Source organism: Manis pentadactyla, chromosome X (assembly GCF_030020395.1).
Source record: "Manis pentadactyla isolate mManPen7 chromosome X, mManPen7.hap1, whole genome shotgun sequence".
In the NCBI taxonomy this organism is placed as follows: Eukaryota; Metazoa; Chordata; class Mammalia; order Pholidota; family Manidae; genus Manis; species Manis pentadactyla.
Genome location: NC_080038.1, coordinates 41,176,998 through 41,203,598, shown reverse-complemented (window position 1 = coordinate 41,203,598; position 26,601 = coordinate 41,176,998). Strand labels below are relative to the sequence as shown.

Genomic DNA, 26,601 nt, shown 5'->3' with positions numbered 1-26,601 from the left:
TCCTTCTAGGCTGGAGGGCAGTATCTGCCTTTACTCTCTGCACTTTCAGTTACATTCCTGCTCCACCAGGCATTCACCAGCTTTCCCTTACCACTGAGGCAGCATAGTGGCATTGTGCTTAAGGGTTGAGATGGTGGCCTAGATTTAAATCATGGCTCTGCTATTTGGCAGCTGAGTGACCTTTTGCAAATTACTTATCCTCTCTGTGGCTCATTTTCCTTATCTGTAAAAAGGGGAATAACGGCATTTATTTTATAGGTTATTATTAAGTGAGTTAATTCACTTAAATCCCTCACAACAGTACCTGACATATAATACATACCATGTTAAGTGTTAGCTATTATTACTATTTTTATTGTGGGATTTTTGTTTTAAATTATTTTGTAAGCCAGAAGGACATCTAAAGAACATCAGTTCCCTGGATTCAAAAAGCCATTTTGCACATCAGATACCAAAAGTTAAAAAGTCAAGATCATCTGATGGCTCATGAAGATGGTGTTTGTTTTGATGGCTTTATTCTTTAAATATGTTATACATTCTTTATGTCCACTCCTTGTTACCTACAAAATAGCAGTTTCATGTGATTAATGACATCTTTTCAAAGCTGTATGTAGATTTTAAAAAAATCATTACATAATATAATAAAAATATTTATCTCTCAGATGTTGGATTAACATGTGATTAGATAGCTCAAAGGCCAGAAGCATTTTTTCTATATCTTACCAGATCCATAGCATGTTACTTATCAGATTTGCATAATCAAAAAACAAAATATCAAAGTCTTAAAATTATACTTCAGCTTCTGTTGTTTTGAGAAATAGACCTTAGATATACTTTGCATATTTCAGACATGGGTTTTTCTACATTGTAAAATGTATAGTTACAGAGAGAGAGTCATTTTTAGTTTTTTTTTTTCCCTAAAATCATCCCTTTTGACAGAACTTTTAAAACTTAAAAAATCCAAAGTCTCTTTGGATTTTTTAAGTTTTAAAGAGACTTGATGAAGTTTTCCATTCACTTCTCTAGTTCTGGAAATTTGATTTTTAAATTCAAGCAGACTCCTCCTGAAGAACATCTGATTAATGGATAATCACTATGTCCTACTGCTGCCTCCCCACTGGAGCACCAACCAACACAGAGCCCACAACTTCTGCTACCCCAGCTCCCACTTTTCTTCTGCACCAGCCTCCCCTTCATGGCAATAGGGTAAAAGAAAATTAGGAAAGTACATGGAAGTTGTTCTCAGTCACAAGGGAGTCCAGAAGCTATCTTCCTAAATGTCTTTCCCACCCCCTAACCAACTAAAACTCCCAATAAATTTCTGTAAAAAATTAAATAACTGTAAAAATTCATGCTTTACTATGGAGTCCTAACTTTTGTGAGCTTCCACGGAAATCATTTATTAGAAAGAATGGGAGTTGAGGGCAGAAAATTTTGTGTATGTATCTTCACCCCCAGCATATACTATATTTCATCAGCTCTAAGTTGCCATCATTATAAGATGCCATACATTATAAGATGTATTTCAGATAAGCAAAAATGTGCAAAACAGATGTGCATCTATAATCAATGAAATGGTAACAGAATAGCTTGTAAATAAGTTTTTAATAAATGCTCACTGAATTGAATTATATCCTTTAAAAGTTTCTTTGGGGAAGTATTTTGAGGCCCAAGCAATCATCTTACAGATAGCTCTATAAGGGGCAGAGGACTATAACTTAAGGATTGGTTGTGTTTCCAACTAGGTGTATGTCTGTTTCTCTTCTCTTTTTCCTTACCTCATCAATTAGTTTCCTGGCATTTGCAATAGTATAATCACCAGCAAATAGCACCACTAAGCATGATTCATCACTGCTCTTCTGTCTCTGACCCCGGGATACTGGAACAATACTTCTATTGGCTTCTGTGGAAATGCGGACAGCTTTGAGCTCTTCGGTAGTAGGCAGAAGAACATGGTCCTGAACTACAGTGTCCTCTGGAAGGAGGCTCCAGTTGAGTTCTTCTGACACAGGTGTAAAGTCATGAATGTCACTCCAGGTATTATTGAAGATGCTGAGCCCTGCATCTTTGAACTGGAAAGCTAATTCAGGGTAGTACCATTGAAAACAGCCAAACTTGATATTTGTGGAAGACTCAATAATGGGTTGAGTGGCACAGCACAAAAAGACTTCCAGCTTTCTGCAATCGCGCACACGAAACTGTTGGCAGGCTAATGCACACTTGCAATCTCTGCAATTCCGGAAAAACACACTGCCTTTCACGGGTCCCATGAAAATTATGCAGTTAGTACAGTCATCAATAGTAATTGTAGCAGAGTGGTCAAAAATATAGATGCTACAGTTCTCACAATCTTGAATGAGAAACTGTTGCCCTGCCACTTTCCCGGGTAAGCGACCTACTGTCTCATCCTTCAGTCCACTGAACATGTAATCTTTAGGATCAACCTGTAGGGACAAAACACAGACCTTAAGTATTACCAATATTATTCAACAAATATTCATTGTCTCTTGGGTGCTAGGCACAATTCTTAGTGCTAAAGTAGTATGCTCCTATTCTCACTGACTTTGCAACATAGTAAGAAAATGGAACAGGACAAATTTTGTTTAAAATAAATAAAAGGCATGAGAGGAAAAAAGGGCCAGAAACTGTTTTAGATAAAGAAGGACTCAAGGACACATCAACCAAACAATGTGTGGGTGTTTTTTGGATACCGTTTCAACTTACCAACTGAAAAGAAACCTAGTTTCTTGAAACAACTGGGGAAATTCTCACACATACACACAAGATATTGGTTGATATTACAGAATATTTCAGCTCTAGCCCTTTTTCTTCTTCTAATGCTTAGTTCACTTTAAAATTCACTTTCAAAACAACTTCTGCTTCTTTAAAAACTTCTGAAATTGGAAATACACCCAAATTGAAATATGTTTTTTTATCCTTCCATAAATTGATGCATGAGTCTTAGTTTCTAAACCACAACTGATTTCTGCAATATGCTACAGAAAATGGAAGAACCTGAAGGCACAAAACCCACCCACTGTATGTCAGAACTTGCATCTACAAATTTAATTCAAACATTTACTGAGCTATTTCTACAATGTAATTTTTCAAATTTCACCATTTCCATCTTTAGATATTCTAAGCTGAAGTTCACATAATTTTTTTAACAGTGTGCCTGGAATCTGTCACATTATTTTTTTAAATTTAAACTGGCCTCTTAAAATACGGTTACTAAAAGGCCATCTTGATATTTCCAAATTACTTTTGAATCTACTTGAACAGTTTTGCTGCTTTGTAAATATTAAATTTCAAGCAAAATTATTCATGCACTGGAAACAAGTTCCCATAGATACAGTATATAAAAAATTGATTATACGATTATTTACAAAGGAAAACTTAATCATCTTAATCATTAGTAAGCTAAAGTGACTTATTCAGGATTGAACAATAAATGTACTTATCCAGTTATATATAATGTACTAGAAGGAGTGCCAGACTACAGCATGAGGCAATAAAGGACGAACTTATTTTCCAATTTCAATTTTGTCACCTATGAGCAACATGATCTTGAAAAAGGCACTTTAACTTTCTGGATCTCCAGTCATTCAACCAACACTGAACACCCAATATGAGCCATCATTTTAGGTACCAGAATGAATATGACCAGCTGTTGCCATAAAAGAAGTAAACATTAACTTAAACAGATGATTTAAAAACAACCTGGCTATGTAATAAGAGATGTCCAGAATATTCTGGAAACACAGATGAAGGACACCAGGGGTAGGGGAGATAGGGGTGTAAGATTTCCTGTACAAAGAGAGAATGAATAAGCTGCAGTTCACTGGGTAAAAGGGGTGGGAGTAAAGGATTCTCCCTACCCACATCAGGCAAAAGTGAAAGAATGAACAAAATAAGACTCTTCAAGGGAGTATGAGGAAAACAGAAAGTTATTTGTTGTTACCAGTGATACTGGAATGGGAGCAGATGAAGCTAGAGGTAGGCATGGGACGTACTATAAAGGTCAGAAGCTACCCATGAGCAATATGGTACCACAGAAGGATTTAAATAAGCAAAATGTACATTTCAGGAAGATTATTCTGATAAGAATAAGGAAAAGTGGAGCATGGATCTAAGAGGCTGGAGCAGTCAGAAAGGACTGGGAGTAGAGCAGTGGTTAGTAGGGAAGAGGAAGATGGGATGACTTTGAGAAATAACGAAGAAGTAGACTGCAGATTTGGTAATTCAATGACTGTAGGATGTAAGACAAGGATGGGTCAAAAATGATCTCTAGTTCTCTACCAGTGTTTTTCAACTTTTTTGACCACAAACCATATTAGTTAGTTCTTCAGCACAGTCCAGTACACATACTTACGAGTATCTGTGCACATACACATACCAATGAAATAAAAGCTTCACAAAATAATACTTACCCTTATTTTGTGTTAAGCCTTATAATATTATCTATAATTACACCCACAGGTTTGACAAAACACTTCTGTGGTTTATGTGATTAATGTTGGTAGTTCACCAACCAAAAAAAAGAAAATACAGCAGGCAACACAGGTTTAATGTGGGAAGAGGTGTTCAAGAAATTTCATTTCTAGGATTTACAAGTGACACACATTTATAAAGGTCCGTGGTTCCAGTTTGTTCCCTACCAAGATACTGAACTAGCATAACTGCTGGCTTCCCATTGCCAAAAATCAACTCCCAAAGGGACCAAGTGAGAAACACCAAGAAAAGAGGGCATGATGAGAAATCCTGCGGTGGGGTGTGGGAAGGTAAAATAGAAAATGGGACCTCTGGTTCCTTGCTTCTTGCTTCTCACCCTCCCAAATCTTGAGACAATCTGCTTCCCCTACACCTGCTGGGATTCAGACCACTTGTCCAGACTTCCTTGGGAATGAATTCAGGGCAGGGCAAAAGCCCTGTGCTAGTGGAGAGGTGGGAAAAACAGGTGGGGACTATGACAGTTGCTCATGAACTCTGGTGAATTAAAATCTAAGGAGTATCTTCTAATGCTGCTTCTCTCACTTAATGATTGGTCAAGTAGACAAAAAATAAATAAAATCAACAAGAATATAGATGATCTGAACCTCACAAAGAATAAACTAGAATTCTGCATCTAACAAGTAAATTCACACTTTTCTTAAGCACTCACTAAAGACTTTTTTTTAAATTTTGGTATCGTTAATCTATGATTACATGAGCAACATTATGGTTACTAGACTTCACCACATCATCAAGTCCCCACCACATACCCCATTACAGTCAATGTCCATCAGCATAGTAAGATGCTATAGAATCACTACTTGCCTTCTCTGTGTTGTACAGCCCTTCCCATGCCCCCCTGACATTATGTCTGCTAATCATAATGCCCCCTTTCCCCCCCTTGAACTTACCTTCATACCCATCCTCCCCAGTCCCTTTCCCTTTGGTAACTGTTAGTCCATTCTTGGGTTCTGTGAGTCTGCTGCTGTTTTGTTCCTTCAGTTTTTGCTTTGTTCTTATACTCCACAGATGAGTGAAATCATTTGATACTCATCTTTTTCTGCCTGCCTTCTTTCACTGAGCATAATACCATCTAGCTCTAGCCATGTTGTTGTAAATGGTAGGATTTGTTTTCTTCTTATGACTGAATAATATTCCATTGAGTATATGTACCACATCTCCTTTATCCATTCCTCTACTGATGGACACTTAGGTTGCTTCCATTTCTTGGCTATTGTAAACAGTGCTGTGATAAACATAGGGGTTCATATGTCTTTTTCAAACTGGGCTGCTGCTTTCTTAGGGTAAACTCCTAGGAGTGGAATTCCTGGGTCAAATGGTATTTCTATTTTAAGATTTTGAGGAACCTCCATACTACTTATCACAATGGTTGAACTAATTTATATTCCCACCAGCAGTGTAGGAGGGTTCCCCTTGCTCCACATCCTTGCCAACATTTGTTGTTGTTTGTCTTTTGGATGGTGGCCATCCTTACTGGTGTGAGGTGATATCTCATTGTGGTTTTAATTTGCATTTCTCTGATTATTACCGATGTGGAGCATCTTTTCATGTGCCTGTTGGCCATCTGAATTTCTTTGGAGAAGTGTCTGTTCAGATCCTGTGCCCATTTGTTAATTGGATCATTTGCTTTTTGTTTGTTGACATGCATGAGCTCTATATATTTTGGATGTCAACACATTATTGGATATGTCATTTATGAATATATTCTCTGATACTGTAGGATGCCTTTTTGTTCTGTTGATGGTGTCCTTTGCTGTACAGAAGCTTTTCAGTCCGACTTGTTCATTTTTGCTTTTGTTTCCCTTGCCCAGGGAGATATATTCATAAAGAAGTTGCTCATGTTTATGTCCAAGAGATTTTTGCTATGTTTTTTTCTAAGAGTTTTATGGTTTCATGACTTACTTTCAGGTCTTTGATCCATTTTGAATTTACTTTTGTGTATGGGGTTAGAAAATGATCCAGTTTCATTCTCTTACATGTGGCTGTCCAGTTTTGCCAACACCAGCTATTGAAGAGGCTGTCATTTCTGCATTGTATGTCCATATTTTTTTATCATATATTAATTGACTGTATATGTTTGGAATAATATCTGGACTGTCTATTCTGTTCCACTGGTCTGTGGGTGTCTTCTTGTGCCAGTACCAAATTGTCTTGATTACTGTGGCTTTGAAGTAGAGCTTGAAGTTGGGAAGCAAGATCCCCCCTGCTTTGTTCTTCCTTCTCAGGATTGCTTTGGCTATTCGGGGTCTTTTGCGGTTCCATATGAATTTTAGAACTATTTGTTCCAGTTCGTTGAAGAAAGCTATTGGTATTTGATAGGGATTGCATTGAATCTGTAGATTGCTTTAGGCAGGATGGCCATTTTGACAATATTACTTCTTCCTAGCCAAGAGCATGGGATGAGTTTCCATTTGTTAGTGTCCTCTTTAATTTCTCTTAAGAGTGTCTTGTAGTTTTCAGGGTATAGGTCTTTCAGTTCCTTGGTTAGGTTTATTCCTAGGTATTTTATTCTTTTTGATGCAATTGTGAATGGAATTTTTTTCCTGATTTCTCTTTCTGCTAGTTCATCGTTACTGTATAGGAAAGGAACAGATCTCTGTGTATTAATTTTGTATCCTGCAATTTTTCTGAATTCAGATATTAGTTCTAGTAGTTTTGGAGTGGAGTTTTTAGGGTTTTTTATGTACAATATCATGTCATCTGCAAATGTGACAGTATGACTTCTCCATTACCAGTCTGGATGTCTTTTATTTTATTGTGTTGTCTGCCGTGGCTAGGACCTCCAGTATTATGTTGAATAAGAGTGGGAAGAGTGGGCATCCCTGTTTTGTTCCCAGACATAGGTGAAAAGCTTTAAGTTTCTCGCTGTTAAGTATGACGTTGGCTGTGGGTTTGTCATATTTGGCCTTTATTATGTTGAGGTAATTACCCTCTATACCCATTTTGTTAAGGATGCTGAATTTTGTCGAATGCTTTTTCAGCATATATGGAGATGATCATGTGGTTTTTCTCCTTTTTGTTGATGGACTGGATGATGTTCATGGATTTTTGGATGTTGTACCATCCTTGCATCCCTAAGATGAATCCCACTTGATCATGGTGTATGATCCTTTTGATGTATTTTTGAATTTGGTTTGCTAGTATTTTCTTGAGTATTTTTGGATCTATGTTCATCAGGGATATTGGTCTGTAATTTTCTTGTTTTGTGGAGTCTTTCCCTGATTTTGTTATTAGAGTGATGCTGGCTTCATACAATGAGTTTGGAAGTATTCCCTCCTCTTCCATTTTTTGGAAAACTTTAAGGAGAATGGGTATTATGTCTTCTCCATATGTCTGATAAAATTCATAGGTCAAAGAAAAGGAGACTAAGGCATTAAAGATGGCGGCATGAGAGGAGACACAGAGGCTTCCTCCTAAAACTAGATACAATTAGAAAATATAGTTGGCACAACTAATCCTGAGAGAGCAACAGGAAAGAGGATGGTGCCAGACTGCATACACCTGGAGAAAAAAGCAGACCTCATGGAACAGAGCAACGTACCAAAGCTGTGGCCAGGCGGGACCCAAGGCCTTCCCGAACCCCAGCTCACCAGCGGGAGGAAGAGAAATGGAGCAGGGAGGGAGTGGAAGGCCTGGGACTGCTGAATACCTAGCTCTGGAGATCTGCTCTGGGAGCACAAACCTACATTTCATGGTGCTTTCATGATACTCGCATGACTACCGGGTTGGAAAGTTAATACAGGCAGAATTCCTGGAGAGACTGAGATTCCAGCCGCTTGTGGAAAGCAGGGATCCATATGAAGCTGCTCTGGGACAAAAGCTTACACCTGTGTGCTCGGCCCACTGGTTAAGGCAGTGGAGACAGGCACAGCAGGCAGAAAGCAGGGAACAGCTCTTTCCTCCCCCCAGGCACCAATACTGCTCCCCTTCAACCCCCGACATTGCTTCAGGGTCTGAGCAGCTCCAGAGTAGAGTTTATGGACACCAGGGGGTGCCATATATAAATATGAAATGCCAAAGAAACCTGGTCCAGAGTAAAATTAATGTAACTCTGGAGAAAGATTGAAATGACAGGGCTTACGACTCTTCCTGAAAGGGAGTTCAAAATAAAAATCATCAACATGCTAATGGAGGTACGGAAAGATATCCAAGAACTCAGGAATGAATTCAGGTCAGAGATCCAATCGCTGAAGAGCATGATGGAGGGCATTAAAAGCAGGTTGGATACGGTGGAGGACACGATAAATGAAATAGAAACTAGAGAAGAGGAATACAAAGAAGCTGAGGCACAGAGAGAAAAAAGGATCTCTAAGAATGAAAGAGTATTGAAAGAACTGTGTGACCAATCCAAATGGAACAATATTCGCATTACAGGGATACCAGAAGAAGAATAGAAAGAGAAAGAGAAAGGGATGGAAAGTGTCTTTGAGGAGGCAGTTGCTGAAAACTTCCCCAGTCTGGGGAAGAAGATAGTCTCTCAGGCCATGGAGATCCACAGATCTCCCAACATAAGGGACCCAAGGAAGACAACACCAAAACATATAGTAATAAAATTGGCAAAGATCAAGGATAAGGACAGACTATTAAAAGCAGCCAGAGAGAGAAATAAGATCACGTACAAAGGAAAGACCATCAGGCTAACATCAGACTTCTCAGCAGAAAGCTTACAGGCCAGAGGGGAATGGCATAATGTATTTAATGCAATGAAGCAGAAGGGCCTGGAACCATGATTACTTTATCTGGCAAGATTATCATTTAAATTTGAAGGAGGGATTAAATAATTCCCAGATAAGCAAAAGCTGAGAGAATTTACCTCCCATAAACCATCTCTACAGTCTATTTTGGAGGGACTGCTACAGATGGAAGTTTTCCTAAGGTTTAATAGCTATCACCAGATGAAATAAAACCACAGTAAAGAAAGTAGAACAGCTAATTACTAAGCATATGCAACATTAAATCAATTATCCCCAAAGTCAATCAAGGGATAGACAAAGAATACAGAATATGAAACCTAATATATAAAGAATGGAGGAGGAAGAAAAAGGAGGAGAAAAAGAAAAGAACCTTTAGATTGTGCTTGTAACAGCATATTAAGTGAGTTAAGTTAGACTCTTAGATTGTAAGGAAATTAACCTTGAACCTTTGGTAACCATGAATTTAAAGCCTGCAATGGCAATAAGTACATACCTATCGATAATCACCCTAAATGTAAATGGACTGAATGTACCAATCAAAAGACATAGAGTCACTGAATGGATAAAACACTTTAAACCCAAAGACATACACAGACTAAAAGTGAAGGGATGGAAAAATATATTTCATGCAACTAATACAGAGAAAAAAGCAGGAGTTGCAATACTTATATCAGACAAAATAGACTTCAAAACTAAGAAAGTCACAAGAGACAAAGAAGGACACTACATAATGATAAAGGGGTCAATCCAACAAGAAGATATAACCATTATAAATATCTATGCTCCCAACACAGGAGCACGCACATATGTGAAACAAATACTAACAGAATTAAAAGGGGAAATAGAATGCAATGCATTCATTCTAGGAGACTTCAACACTCCACTCACTCCAAAGGACAGATCAAGCAGACAGAAGATAACTAAGGAGACAGAGGCACTGAACAACACAATAGAACAGATGGACCTAATGGACATCTACAAAACTCTACATCCAAAAGCAACAGAATACACATTCTTCTCAAGTACACATGGAACATGTCCAAGAATAGTCATATACTAGGCCACAAAAAGAGCTTCAGAAATTCAAAAATATTGAAATTGGACCAACCAGTTTCTCAGATCACAAATCTATGAAACTAGAAATAAATTACGCAAAGAAAATGAAAAATCACACAAACACATGGAGGCTTCACAACATGCTCTTAAATAACCAATAGATCAATGACCAAATAAAAACAGAGATCAAGCAATATATGGAGACAAATGACAACAATAATTCAACACTGCAAAATCTGTGGGATGCAGCCAAGGCTGTGATAAGAGGAAAGTATATTGCAATACAGGCCTACCTCAAGAAAGAAGAACAATCCCATAGAAGCAGTCTAAACTCACAATTAATGAAACTAGAAAAAGAACAACAAATTGAGGCCCAAAATCAGTAGAAGGAGGGACATAATAAAGATTAGAGTAGAAATAAATAAAATTGAGAAGAATAAAACAATAGAAAGAATCAATGAAAGCAAGAGCTGGTTCTCTGAGAAAATAAACAAAATAGATAAACCCCTAGCCAAACTTATCAAGAAAAAAAGAGAGTCTACACACATAAACAGAATCAGAAATGAGAAAAGAAAATCACGACGGACACCACAGAAATACAAAGAATTATTAGAGAATACTATTAAAAATTATATGCTAACCAACTGGATAACCTAGAAGAAATGGAAAACTTTCTAGAAAAATACAACCTTCCAAGGCTGACCAAGGAAGAAACATAAAATCTGAACAGACCAATTACCAGTGATGAAATTGAACTGGTAATAAAAAACCTACCTAAGAACAAAATTCCTGGACCAGATGGCTTCACTGCTGAATTTTATCAGACATTTAGTGAAGACCTAATACCCATTCTCCTTAAAGTTTTCCAAAAAATAGAAGAGGAGGGAATACTGCCAAACTCATTCTATGAGGCCAGCATCACTATAATACCAAAACCAGGCAAAGACACCACCAAAAAAGAAAATTACTGGCCAATAACCCTGATGAACATAGATGCAAAAATACTCAACAAAATATTAGCAAACTGAATTCAAAAATACATAAAAAAGATCATCCATCATGATCAAGTTGGATTTATGCCATGGATGCAAGGATGGTACAACATTGGAAAATCCATCAACATCATCCACCACATCAACAAAAAGGACAAAAACCACATGATCATCTTCATAGATGCTGAAAAAGCATTTGACAAAATTCAACATCCATTCGTGATAAAAACTCTCAACAAAATGGGTATAGAGGGCGAGTACCTCAACGTAATAAGGGCCATATATGACAAACCCACAGCCAACATTATACTTAACAGCGAGAAGCTGAAAGCTTTTCCTTTAAGATCGGGAACAAGACAAGGATGCCCACTCTCCCCACTTCTATTCAACATAGTACTGGAGACCCTAGCCATGGCAATCAGACAACACAAAGAAATAACAGGCATCCAGATTGGTGAGGAAGAAGTTAAACTGTCCCTCTTTGCAGATGACATGATATTGTATATAAAATACCCTAAAGAATCCACTCCAAAACTACTAGATCTAATATCTGAATTCAGCAAAGTTGCAGGATACAAAATTAATACACAGAAATCTGTTGCACTCCTATACACTAACAATGAACTAGCAGAAAGAGGAATCAGGAAAACAATTCCATTCACAATTGCATCAAAAAGAATAAAATACCTAGGAATAAACCTAACCAAGGAAGTGAAAGACCTATACCCTGAAAACTATGAGACACTAATGGGAGAAATTAAAGAATATACCAATAAACGGAAATACATCCCATGCTCATTATAGGAAGAATTAGTATTGTCAAAATGACCAAGCTGTCTAAAGCAATCTATAGATTCAGTGCAATCCCTATCAGAATACCAACAGCATTCTTCAACGAAGCAGAGAAAATAGTTCTAAAATTCATACAGAAACACAAAAGACCCCAAATAGCTAAAGCAATCCTGAGAAGGAAGAATAAAGCTGGGCAGATTACGCTCCCTGACTTCAAGCTCTACTACAAAGCCACAGTAATCAAGATAATTTGATACTGGCACAAGAACAGACCCACTGACCTATGGAACAGACTAGAGAGCCCAGATATAAACCCAAGCATATATGGTAAATAAATATACAATAAAGAAGCCATGGACATACAATGGGGAAATGACAGCCTCTTCAACAACTGGCATTGGCAAAACTGGACAGCTACATGCAAGAGAATGAAACTGGATTATTGTCTATCCCCATATACAAAAGTAAACTCGAAATGGATCAAAGACCTGAATGTAAGTCATGAAACCATAAAACTCTTAGAAGAAAACATAGGCAAAAATCTCCTGAATATAAACATGAGCAACTTTTTTCTGAATGCATCTCCTTGAGCAAGGGAAACAAAAGCAAAAATGAATACATGGGACTACATCAAACTAAAAAGCTTCTGTACTGCAAAGGACACCATCAAAAGAACAAAAAGATCCTACAGTATGGGAGAATATATTTGTAATGACATATCTGATAAGGGGTTAACACCCAAAATATATAAAGAACTCACATGCCTCAACACCCAAAAAGCAAATAACCCTATTAAAAAGTGGGTGGAGGATATGAACAGACACTTCTCCAAAGAAGAAATTCAGATGGCCAACAGGCACATGAAAAGATGCTCCACATCACTATTTATCAGGGAAATGCAAATTAAAACCACAATCAGATATCACCTCACACCAGTTAGGATGGCCAACATCAAAACTAGGAGCAACAAATGTTGGTGAGGATGCAGAAGAAGGGGAACCCTCCTACACTGCTGGTGGGAATGTAAACTAGTTCAACCATTATGGAAAGCAATATGGAGGTTCCTCAAAAAACTAAAAATAGAAATACCATTTGACCCGGGAATTCCACTCCTAGGAATTTACCCAAAGAAAACAAGTTCTTAGATTCAAAAGGACATATGCACCCCTATGTTCATTGCAGCACTATTTACAATAGCCAAGATATGGAAGCAACCTAAGTGTCTATCAGTAGATGAATGGAAAAAGAGGATGTGGTACATATACACAATGGAATACTATTCTGCATAAGAAAGAAACAGATCCTACCATTTGCAACAACATGGATGGAGCTACAGGATATTATGCTCAGTGAAATAAGCCAGGTAGAGAAAGACAAGTACCAAATGATTTCCCTCATTTGTGGAGTATAACGATGAAACAAAACTGAATGAACAAAACAGCAGCAGACTCACAGACTCCAAGAAGGGACTAGCGGTTACCAAATGGGAGGTAGAGGAGGAAGGGTGGAGAGGGAGGGAGAAGGGGATTGAGGGGTATTATGATTAGTACACATGGTGTGAGGGAAGTCATGGGGAAGACAGTGTAGCACAGACAAGACATGTAGTGACTCTGTGACATCTTACTGTGCTGATGCACAGTGACTGCAATGGGGTATGGAGGGGACTGGATAATAAGGGTGAATGTAGTAACCACATTGTTTTTCATGTGAAACCTTCATAAGATTGTATACCAATGATACCTTAATAAAAAAAATTAGACAATAAATAAATGTACAGAAAGTAGAAGAAAAAAGATAAAACTAATAGCAGAAACTAATGACTTAGAAAACATCAGCAAAGCCAAAAGTAGCTTTTCTGGGAGGAAATAAAACTAAAAAATAGGCAAACATCTGGCAAGAACTATCAAGAAAAGAAGAATGAAAACACAATCAGTATGAATGAAAAGGCAGGTAAAGCTATAAAGTAGAGGTTAAAGGAATAATATCAACTATATATGAACAATTTTAAAAGATTTTATCTATTAAATGAACGAATTTCTTAAAAAATAAGTTACCACAGCTGACTCAAGAAGTTAAGAACTTAAATAAAAATCTATTACTGCTGAAGGAATAGAAGCAGTGGATATTTCTCACAAATAGAACACCAGGCCCTGATGCTTTTATAAACAGACTGCAACTTTATTCATCCCAGTTTTATGCAAACCCTTAAAGAAAATAGAAACAGAAGGAACAGTCCCAACTACTCATGCTGCTGGCCTGCCCAGTGAGACCCTAATAAGATAGACATAACAAAAGAAGAAATTTTAGGTCCTTTTCATTTATGCCTATAGATGTAAAACAAAAATTGCAAATTAAATCAATCCTATAAAAAGAAAAGGCACCACAACCAAGCAGGATTTATCCCACATTGTGTGAAAATGGTTCAGTGTTAGAAAATCTTTCAATGTAAGTCAACACTATGTAATACCTACTTAGATTTTAGTCTTAACTCCTATGAGACTTTTTCTTCAGCAGATCTGATGCACTTGCTGTGACTTGTCTGTGATCTCTGACTCTTTGCCCAGAAGGCCCTCTCCTGGTTATAGCTGCCCACCTGTCAATTTTTTTCTGTCAGGCTTCCATCACTCAACCAGAAATCTGCTCTTCCTCTTTGGAGTACCTACATTACATTAAATACCAGTCTATGTCCCTACTGTATGGTAAGCTTTGGGCTGGAATCCTGTAAACAATCCATTTAAAACTAAAATACCTCCTCCATACTACCTCTTTACCCTTTAGTTTTCTCCAAAGCACTTAGCTTCTTTTAAACACACTACATATAAATTACATTTATTGTCTGTCTTCCCCCTGCCTCCATTAGAACATAGGCTCCACAAGGGAAAGGATTATCTGTTTTGTTCATCCCCATTTTACTCCAACCTAGAACAGTGCCTGGAACCACAGAGACATTCCACACATCCTTGTTGACTCCATCTGAACTCCTTAATCTTCAGGACCACAGAGTGAAACTTGAAGCAGGTGGTCTCTAGATGTCTCTTGAATAAACAAATGTGAAGGGTTAAGTGAGTTTGATAAACATACAGTTTTGTACACCCCATTTTCCACTCTATCTCCAAAGAAGAGAGACTCTGATATTGATCAAGAACAAAATGATATTCTTACCATTTAGGACACTGTTCAAGTTGGCAGACTCCTGAGTAGAAAGATAATTATACACAAAGCCAGGGACAGGCACTCCTTTTAATTACATCCCTGGGTCTCTCCCTTTCACAGTCTCTTCTCTCCCATACTTGAAGTAAAAGGAAGCTGAGGCTGTCTTCCAGTGAAAGGGGATGGGAATGAGGTCATGGAGCAGGCTAATGGGATCTTGATCTAATCCAGGCCTTAAGTGGAAAAAAGGACCATGCAAGATTATGGTTTAAGTCAGTTCTGCTTTAGGCCTTAAGGAGGGTAAAACATTCTTTGGTTTTCTTCAGCTTCTCTTCTGGGCACCAATCCACCTCCCAAAGTGGGGGTGAGAAAATCAAGAGCTGCATGAATAGGTATAGGAAAAAGGAGCCCATGAGTTGGCCTGTCCTACCAAGGCCTCAAACTCCTGGGCAAGTGAAATCCTCATGCTTTAGTTTGTGGTTTATCTCACCATACCATGAACTCCTTAAAATTTTATGTAACATTTTGTGTATATTTTCCTGGGGAATTGATTTGGGGTTTAAGATTCTGGACAAATCATCTTTGCCTAAGACACAGACAACAAGTTCAAACATTTGAAGTACATTTATCGGAGAATTAAATAGGCAGCAAACCAATGTTTGGATAAAATTTTTTAAAATACTGGTTACTTAAAGGAATTTAGCTCTGTTTTTTCTTTGCATGGGAAATTATATATATATATATATGATATATAGTATTTAACTGAGAAATTTCAACTCTATTAATTACAACATAATTAGTACTATATCAGTAGTTGTAGTTATGACTTTTTCAAATGCAGAAATAAAATCTACTGTTAACTTTAAAACTGCTTAACTGCTGTCTTGGTCTGCTCGGGCTTTGTTGTGGACTCAATGTTTGCATCCTCTCAAAATTCCTATGTTGAAGCCTTAACCCATCAGTGTGATGGTATTTGGAGGTGTGGCTTTTTGGAGGTAATTCAGTTTAGAAGAAGTCATGAGGGTGGGGGCCTCATGATGAGATTAGCAGGAGGAGAAAAGGAGGAGGAGGAAGAGAAAGAGAAGAAATCTCTCCTTCCCTCCCTCCCACCTCTCTCTCCCAATGTGCATACTGGAAAGACCATGTGAGCACACAGCAAGAAGGTGATGGACTAAAGCCAGGAAGTGGGCCCTCACCACGGAGAACTGCAGAACTCTTGGCACATTGCAACTCCATGCAAATCCTGTACTAGGAGATTTGACCAAACCTCTGGCATGGCTTCTAGCAGTGCAAAGCTGTGTCCCTAAGAGGATGCCAGTCATGGATTAAAATGCCTGCTCAAGAAAGTTCAATCCTGTCAGGAAAATTTACTATTTGTTCTAGCCAACATCTGAAGATAGGCCCATGACTTCCGTTTCTTAGAACAACCCTTACCAAAAGGGTTTTACAGTTGTGAATATAAATCTTTTACAACTCAGAAGTACCTTTCTTAAGGACCCCAAAGCCATTCCTCTGAAATATAATTACCAGAAAGGATAAGGCCTGTTTACCAGTCTCTGTGGGAAGATAGAATCCTAACTTTGATAACTGCCAATTAACAAACACAGCCAGCCTAATCAATCACATTTACACTGACCCAACTTTGTAATTTATACTTCGCTGACTCTCCTGAGCCCCTGCTCTCCCCCACCCCCTCATTCTCCCCTTAAATTGCCCAAATTGCCTCTGAACAAATTAAAACAGAGCTTAGCTCTTTCCCCTACTGTCAGTAGTTACTGAATAAAATCTGTTTTCACCGATTGAACTAACGTCTGGCTGTATTTATCTTTGACACCACTCTATCTGCTGGTGAGACAGGGACTGTGGGTGTAGTCAGAGTAGGGTGAGGGCCTCCGGCAAAAGCTGTATGGGATATTTACAGTCAGAGCAATGTAACAATGGGCAAAGAAGTCCCTATTGAAACTGTTAAGTATTATGCAAAGTCAAGGTTACACTAATTCTCTAGGGTAAAGATACCAGACTAAGAATATAGACATCTTCATTGAAATCAGTTAAAGGTCAAAGGCCAGGAGCAACTTGGCCTGGAATGTTTGAGTGTTCCGTAAGGGTATCTCAGCATAACCCCTGACTTCACTGTAAACAGCCCTAGCAAACAGACAACAACCCAGCCTACCTTGAGGGCAGGGCAGGTGGTACAAGTCCACACCCTACGCCCTCAGTTCCCCCAAATCCTCAACTGCCTAGAAATCCCCTTGACAACGCACCACCCTGGGCTCTCTTGTCCCCTTCTGGCATGAACCAGGAGCTCTTTCCTCTCACTTATTTCTAAATAAAAGCCTCTACCCTGGCTCTCCTACCTTGGGTGTTTGTGAAGCTCATTCTTCGGCTTCGTGAACAAGAACCCCAGCATCACTGGCACCTTGATCTTGGATTCCCAGCCTCTAGAACTCTGAGAAATATATTTCTGTTGTTTAAGCCACCCAGTCTACAGTATTTTGTTATAGCAGCCTCAGCCGACTAAGACTGGTTGCCATAACAAAATAACACAGACTGAGGGCTTAAACAACAGAAATTCAGTTCTCACAGTTCTGGAGGATGGGAAGTCCCAGATCAAGGTGTCACTGGGGTTGGTTTCTGGTGAAATCTCTCTCCCTGGCTTGCAGACAGCTGCCTTTCCACAATATTTTCATATGGCCTTTCCTGGGTAGGTGCAGAACAAGTTCTCTGGTATCTCTCCTTATAAGGATATTAATCCTATCAGATCAGGGCCCTACCCTTATGACCTCATTTAATCTTAACTACTTCCTTAGAGACTCCATCACCAAATACAACCACACTGGGTGTTAGGGCTTCAACATATGACTTCTGGGGGGACATTCAATCCTTAACAACTACCCATGCTAAGGACTCAAATGTAATTTACTATTTTTCTAAAAATTTTCTCCAGACACCTTGGCTTTCCTAGTTCATTGGGAGAAATTAATCCCATAGTTAAAAATTTTATAGCTGAAGAGTTCTGTCGTATAAAATTATATGGACTGTCAATATGTTCTACAAAGGAGAAACTTGGGATTTATGTTGCTGTGCTTTCTCAACAATTCCTGAAAGTTCTTTAAAACAAAAAATAATAACCTAAAATTTAGTACCATGATAATTTTATGAAAGTTTCTACTTCTCAAATAAGGTGCCTAAAAACAACATGGAAAGTTCATGTTTTAAACAACTTTTTTGCAAGAGCCACTTGTGAAGTAAACTTTGTTTAAGGCTATACTTCTTACTACAATCCATAAAAAGTAGAGAATATACTTTCAAATGAAAGAAACATTTCTGGAGCTGGAATTCACTTGATACAGCTAACTAAACTAAATTAAGCATTATTTTCCTAACAGAAAACAAAAGTGAACATCTTATTCTTTTACTGAGAAAATTTTTCATTAAAATTCATCTCCACAGTTAAACTTTCATAATGATGATATGAGATGAAATAATGGCCTTTGTTAATTTTAATGGAAAGCTGGTCTGTGTAAAGCCTAAAATAAGACTCAGGAGTATAAGAAGCATTATATAGGTACCAGGCACCATTCTAAGTGCTTTATAATCATTCACTCAAACCTCATAAAAACCCCTATGAGGGTTGTGTATTGTAATTATCTCTGCTTTACAGATGAGAAAATGGAGACATCCCAGAGGTTAAATAACTTGCCCAGGTCACACACAGTTACTGAGTGCTTGAGCTGAGTCTCAGACCTAGGCAGTCTGACTCCTAAGTATGTTCTCTTCGCTACTTCTTCACATTTAACCAATTCAAACAGAAACCAATGTTTACTAGGCATATAAACCAATAGAAGAGAGTTCAAAAATAGACTTATATATGTATTGGCATAGGTGCAAAGGCAAGACAATAGAGAAAGGACAGTCTTTTCAACAAATGGGGCTGGAACAACTGGACATCTACATGTAAAAAAATAAATAAAAAGAATCTCCCATATCTTCCTCCCTGTATAACAATTAACTCAAAACGGATCATAGAATCTAAGTATAAAACCAAAAATTCTAAAACTTCTAGAAGAAAACAGATGAGAAAACTTCCATAATCTTGGTTAGGCAAAGATTTCTAGATGTGAAACCAAAAACACAATTCATAAAAGAAAAAATTGAAAATTGGACTTTTATCAAAATCAGAAACTTTTGTTCTTCAAAAGACACTGTTAAGACAAGTCATTAAGTGGAGGTGGTGGTGGGGATCTGCAAAACACACATATGATAGGGGACTTGTATCCAGGATATACAAAGAACTCTCAAAACTTAACAGTAAGAAAACAACCCACTAAAAAATGGGCAAAAGATTTCAATATACACGTCACCAAAGAAAATATAATGATATAGCAAATAAGTACATGTAATGATGCTCAACATCACTAGTCATTAGTAAAATAAACCACAATAAAATACCACTACAAACCTATTAGAATGGCTAAAAAGAAACGAAAACTGACCATACCAAGTAACAGTGGCAGAGCAACTGGGTCTCTCATACATTTTTGGTGGGGATGCAAAATAGTTTGGCTGTTTCTTATAAAGTTTAAAATACAATTTCAATATGATTCAACAATCCCATTCATAGGTAGGTATTCACCCAAGTGAAATGAAAATGTATGTTCACTCAAACACTTCTATGCAAATATTTTATGGTAGCTTTATTCAAAATCACCAAAATTGGAAACAATCTAAATGCCCACCAACAGGTGAAAGGGTTAACAAAGTGGTACATCCTTATAATGGACTATTACTCAGCAATAAAAAGGAACTCCTGATACATGCAACAACATGGATAAATCTTATATGTATCATGCTAAGTAAAAGAACGCTAACTCAAAAGGCTACATACTATATGATTCTATTTATATGGCATTCTCAAAAAAGATAAAACTATTGGGATAAAAAGCTGATAGACAATGGGAGCAGAAGTGACTAAAAAGGAATATGAGGAAATTTCTTGGGATGATAGAACTGTTCTGTCTTGACTGTCGTGACAGTTACATGACTGTATTCATTTGTCAATGTACATTTAAGAAGGGTAAACTTAAAAAAGTGCAGTTAAAAAGGGTAAGGTTTACTGTATGTAAATTATACTTCAATTAAAATAAAATTACTTAAATTTAAATATTGTTAAGTCAGTTTCAGGACTACATAGCTATGTAGCTGAAAGGTTACTTCATGAATGAAAATGGCAGTGCCATGTAATTATAGAAATAATAAATACTAGTACCTTGACCTATATATACCTTGATGATGAGAGAAGATTAAGTATTACCTCTATATCAGCTCACCGTGTTGCTATATACATAACCACAAAATAGAATTATGAAATTTTTAGATTGGAAAGAATTTTCCACCTCATCTCATCGAATCTAATCTTAATTTTACATCCTATCATATTACCTTTGTTCACCCAGATTTGACTGGATGCTTCTAGCAATGCTTACCTTCACTCATGAGATACTCAAAAGAACTAGAGAACTGGAGGGGATCTTAGGAAACTGAGGGATGGAAAAGCTAAATGACTTTACCAGTGAGGTGGAATGGAGTGCAGAATATAAATTAAAATCCCAGTCCTATACACTTTCTACTCCCTGTGCTTTTTCCCTGTATCAAAACTTTGTATGATCAACTACACTTCAAAAACAAAAGATTAAAAAAACCCCATTTATATGAGTGAAGAAATTGGAGCCCTCAGGCACTGCTGGTGGAAATACAAAGTGGTACAGACATTTTGAACAGTTTGGTGGATCCCCAAAAAGTTAAAAAGAGAGTTACTATATGATCCAGGAACTCCATTTCTAGATATATACCCAAGAGAAATAAAAACGTATGTCTACATAACAACTCGTACATGAATATTCATAGCAGTATTATTTGTGTTGGGCAAAATGTAGAAACAGCCCAAATGTCCATCAACTGATAAATGGATAAATAAAATATATTTATAAGTAAAATATTCTATGGAATGTTATTCAGCAATAAAAAGGAATAACATACTGATACATGCTACAATATGGATGAATCTCAAAAAATGCTAAATCAAAGAAGCCGGTAACAAAAGACCACATGTTATATGATTCCATTGATACAAAGTGTCCAAAATAGGCAGGTCAATAGATATAAAAAGCAAAATTGTGATTTCCAGGGCTGGGGGGAGGAAATGGGGCATAACTACTAATGGGCATGGGTTTCTTTTGTGGGGAATGAAAATGTTCTAAAATTAGATCATAGTGATGATAACATAAGTGTGTGAACTTATTAAAACTATTGATTGTGCACTTTAAATGAGTGAATTGTGTGGTATACAAATTATAGCCCAATAAGGATATTTTTTAAACGAATAAACAAAGAACTAGTTATTTCCTTTAAAAAACAACAGCTTTATGTGAAGAATTTAAAACATGTTGACAAATTCTTTGATACTCTTCCCATCAAGAGGTCCCCTTCGCTTGAACATCGGTGGGCATTTGTGACTGCCTCAACCAACAGAATGTGACAGATGTAATGCTATGTCACTTAAGAGGCTAGTTAGAAAAAGCTATGCAGCTTCTGCCAGTCTCTCTTAGGACACTCACCCTTGGAACTCAGCCATCATCCTGTGTAGAAGTTGGGCTACATGAAGAGGCCGCTGGCCCTCAGCCCCAGCTGAGTTCCCAGCCGAAAGTCAACATCAACTTGCCAGCCAGACGACTGAGCCATAGTGAAAGCAGATCCTCCATCCCCTAGTCAAGCTGCTGCAGCTGATGCCACATAGAGCACCAAGCAGCCAACCTTGCTAAGCCCTACACAAACTGCAGAGTTGTGAACAAAATAAGTACTTGCCAATATTCTACACCATTAAGTTTTGGGGTGGTTTGGCGTGCTGCAATGGATAACTAGCCCACCTTATGTACTTAAAGGGCTAAAAACAGCACCTGGCCCCCTACTCGATGCAGACACTTCTTTCTAGTAGGGTGCCATCCAACCTCTATAAGAATGTTTTGACTGACATGGAGATCAGTTCCTCATGAAGCCACCTCTTCCACTGATGAACTCTGGGAATTATAATGTGCCCTATATTAAAACCGGTTCTGTCCTGCCCAATATCTTGTCTAAGTTCTATCCTCAGAGGTGATCATTACTATCTGACTGATCTTCCTCAGGGCAGGCTTTTACCTTACTAAATAGAAGAGAAATCTTTAGCATTCTCCCATTTTATAGCCAAGGAGCCTGAAACACAAGTTGGCTGCTTTACCCAAAGTCACACAACAGACACAGAATAAAATGCAGTTACTTGAATCTCTGGTATACAGCTTCTGTTTAGTATTATTTTCTATTAAATATGAGCAATGTCCATACTCAAAATCCTGACTTTCACATTTATGCCATCATTGTTTAGAAGACTAATCCTCATTTCTATCACCTAGGAGAAAGAGTATTGGTATGAATACCTGGAGAATGAAAACTACCTTTCCTACCACTTATCTTCCCCTTGTTTGTACTTAAATATTTCCTTTTTTAACTCAATAAAACCAGTCAGTTCAACAAGGGCAGGAATAATTCTTATAATTCTGAGTCTTCCTTGGTGTTTGAGTATATATATATTGAATAATTTGCCTAGCTATGGGAGGCAGCATACAGATAATAAGGATAAAAGCATTTCTTTCCAAATGATTTAAACACAAATCTTACAATCCAAAAATATTCCTCATGTCAATGTAGTAATTGTACAGTAAGCTTTTTTCTTCTTCAAAATCAGCAGTAGTAGAAAATGAGCTTTTTACACTGTTGATTACAGTATATGAGTTGCCATGACAACACTTAGTCCCCAGACATTCTGAGACAATTTCTCCCAGCTTCAGTCCCCTAAGACTGACCCAATTACACAACTCAAAACCCAAAACCCAGAGGGTGCCTCTCTGTAAAGACATTCTGATTACACAACCTAAGGAAAAACTTAAACACCACTTATCCAAGTTAAAAGGAAACTTCAGGCAATATATTTTGTTTTTACACCTAAAATCTTAAAAGTTGAACGGTAATTGTGTAACTTTAAAACTGTATATGCTGCACTTCATGATCACATTACAGAAGTGTGAATTTTTAATACAAACCATTCTATTAATATACACATAACATATCTCATTTATGTTCTTTTGGCTGTATTTGCATTCTATTCCTTTTTAAGGTACAACTAAAATCTAGCAGCAAGCAAAGCATCACTGCACTGACAGAACATTTGTACACTAGTCTATATGTGCCTCATCAGAAGTAAGGAAGGAACTAGAAAAAAAACTTTAAAATCATGCAAAATTTAGCAAGCTATCATAAATGAGGCAATTCCTAGTGTAAATTCCTAGTAATTCCAAAAAGAAAATGCAGTGTTGGAAAATGTGGTATGGTATCTCCACTGTCTCAAAATGTAATCTGGTAATTTTCTTACTCTAATAGTCCAAAAGATTTTAAAACTGGGCTGTTATCAAAATATAACGCCCATTTTAATTAGAAAAATTTTGATTAGTTGAGTTGATCAAGATTTTAACTTTCATTATACACATACCCAGAAGCATAGCTTATTTTAAATAATTAGTAACATCTCTTCCACTTCTACAACTACCTAGTAGTGCTCCCCAAAAATGCTCCCTGTAAACACCAAACAATGTCTACAATTCAAAGTTTACTATATGCTCATTTGGGGTAAAAAGCTTAGATATTTGTGTCCACTATTCTATTTTTCATGTGCTTACTTAACCAAAGAGCAAAAGAAAAAAAAAAACACAGAACACATCCATTTATTTAAAAAGGAGAAAGATTAACATGGGAGATTTCAACTAACCTGAACGTTGTTAATAAAGGTTAACTGTAAGACAATTTATTAAGAAGAAATGAGTCAGAGGGCAACTAAGACTACCTGGAATAAAAAGCAAAAGCATTTTAGCTTAGTTTTAGCCTATGATTTCAAACCAAAAAGCTAAAATAAAAATACACAACAACCTCCTCTATGGCAGACAAGTTTGAGGTGAAAAGCATTGTTAGAAAATACTAAGGCTGACATAAGAAAGAAACAAATCCTACCATTTGCAACAACATGGATGGAGCTGGAGGACATTATGCTCAGTGAAATAAGCCAGGTGGAGAAAGACAAGTGTCAAATGATTTCCCTCATTTGTGGAATATAACAACAAAGCAAAACTGAAGGAACAAAACAGCAGCAGACTCAGAGACTCCAAGAAGGGACTAGTGGTTACCAAAGGGGAGGGGTGTGGGAGGGCGGGTGGGGAGGGAGGGAGAAGAGGATTGAGGGGTATTATGTTTAGTACACATGTTGTGGGGGATCACGGGGAAAACAGTGTAGCACAGAAAAGGCAAATAGTGACTCTGTGGCATCTTACTACGCTGATGGACAGTGCCTGCATTGGGGTATGGGTGGGGACTTGATAATATGAGTAAATGTAGTAACCACATTGTTTTTTCGTGTGAAACCTTCATAGAAGTGTATATCAATAATACCTTAATAAAAAATTAAAAAAAGAAAATACTAAGGCTGAGGAAACCAATCTTTTAAAAACCGTGCACTGAGTAACTTTAAATGATAGGTGTGATATTCTTGTACAACAGAAGTACAGTATTTTCTATTCCTACATAATAAAATGATGCTATCAAGTATGGATAAGAGAGAATTAATAAGTATACCAGGCAACCCAAGAAACAAGCAGGGACAGAAAAATGGGGCTAAGAATTCTGCAAAAAGCTTCCAATTTTTTAAACCTGAAAGTTGGAGAACCGAATTTACATGAATAAATTCTGCTGGGGATTGGAGATCATGCAGGAAGGTCTATGAAATTAAAACATTAATAAGAAATTTACTATAAAGTATTCATGGGTAAAGATTTGTTGCATTAAGCAAGGAGTTAGCTGTTCATAGCCTTCATTTTTAAAATCTCATTCTGTTTGGAAGAGAAACAACTGGTAAGTCTATCAAATTATTTTACTAAACACAAAAGGAGAACTTAGTAGAAAGAGGAAGCATTATGAAATTTGACTGTTTTGTGCAAGGCTAGTGGACATTTTCAAAGTTTTCTGGCTATATGCAAAAGTAAAAATAAGGGCGTTTTCATTCGTTTAAAGCAAGAGTAAGATATTGCCTGGTTTGTGCTGGTTGTTTTTACCATACAGTCTTGATACACTTTTCAAGTCCGATTGGATTTTCATGATTCCTTTAGGGTAAGTGGAAGAGAAGGGAAAGCCAAGCAGTACGTTAAAGCAGTCCACTTCGTAACAGTAAATTCAGCAGTGGAATACACCCTTCGACACCAAACAGATGTACCAGCTACGGCAGACAAAAGAGAAAACAGCCACAGAAAGAACATGAGCCGAGAAAGAGATGAGAATCAGTCCCGTGTGTAACTCGAAGACTGGACAAAACCCTGCTTGGGCGCTGCTGGTGAAATGAGCAGTTTTGACATTCAGGGCATTCCCGCTCTTCCTTTCCTCGAGTTCACCCTCGGACCGGAGGAAAAGCCCCTAGGGGCCCACCTACCTGGACAATGAGCTAGCTGTAAGGCCCCTTCCAGCGCTTCACAGTCCTCCGTGGCGCCGTCTCTAGCGCTGTTCCCCCAAAGTCATTCCCCCTGACTTTAACTACTCGCGGGAGAGCGCGCGCGCGAGCAGCAGTTGCCTTGTCAGCCCTTCCCGGCCGCCAGCGTCCCTCACGGAGCAACTCGGGAGGGCTGAAAACTGCGGCTACGCGACTTTGGTTACCTTTTCGCGCTGGTCCCAGCTGTACTGCTTCGGTCGCTCCTCCTCGCCCTCGGGCTGCGACTCCTTCTCAGCCTTCCGCCTCTTGGAGAAGCAGCAGCCCATGGTCCCAGCCTGCGGGTCTCGCTGACTGCTGCTCCTCGCCGGGCTGCTTACTCCGGCACGTCCTGGCGTGCACTGTGAACCCCGGGTGCCCGAGCCCCTCAACTCTCCGGACACCGCCCTGCGGAACTGCCTGGCCGTCTGCAGCCTAGGTTCGCCAGCCAGGCCCAGCACCCTTTCTTCTTTTCCTCACAGTCGCCCTAACGACCCACCGCAGCCAATGACCGCTCAGGGCCCGGTGAACCAATCAAAGCCGTGCGAGCAGCCTGGCGAGGCCTATGAAGAAAGGTCGGCGTACGCACACAGCCAATCCATGCCCGGCTCCCGCGCAAGCCCCCAGTAGCGGGCCCCCGCTGGCTCGGGCACCCTCACCGTCGACCCCGCCCCGCCTAGGACTCCTTAGGGCGTTCTAGCTGCAGAGAGTCCCGGCTTGGCCGTTCTACCTTTTTGCCCTTGGTTCTCAGTTTCCAAGTTTTAGGCGTGGGAGGGGTCGCCAGTCAAACAGTGGACTTCAGTTTTATGAT

General features: G+C 38.3%; 1 protein-coding gene across 3 annotated transcripts in view; it reads right to left on the bottom strand.

The window, feature by feature from the left end:
* Positions 1-26,279, bottom strand: part of RP2 (RP2 activator of ARL3 GTPase) — an 80,582-nt gene extending 54,303 nt beyond the window's left edge. For all 3 annotated transcript variants that reach the window (XM_036907454.2, XM_036907455.2, XM_036907453.2), the window contains exons 1-2: positions 25,979-26,279; positions 1,779-2,444 (exon numbers count right to left, since the gene is read on the bottom strand). In XM_036907454.2, coding sequence (XP_036763349.2) covers positions 1,779-2,444; positions 25,979-26,080 — 768 coding nt within the window. In that variant the 5' untranslated portion in view covers positions 26,081-26,279. The remainder of the gene's footprint in view (positions 1-1,778; positions 2,445-25,978) is intronic.
* Positions 26,280-26,601: the final 322 nt, after the last annotated feature.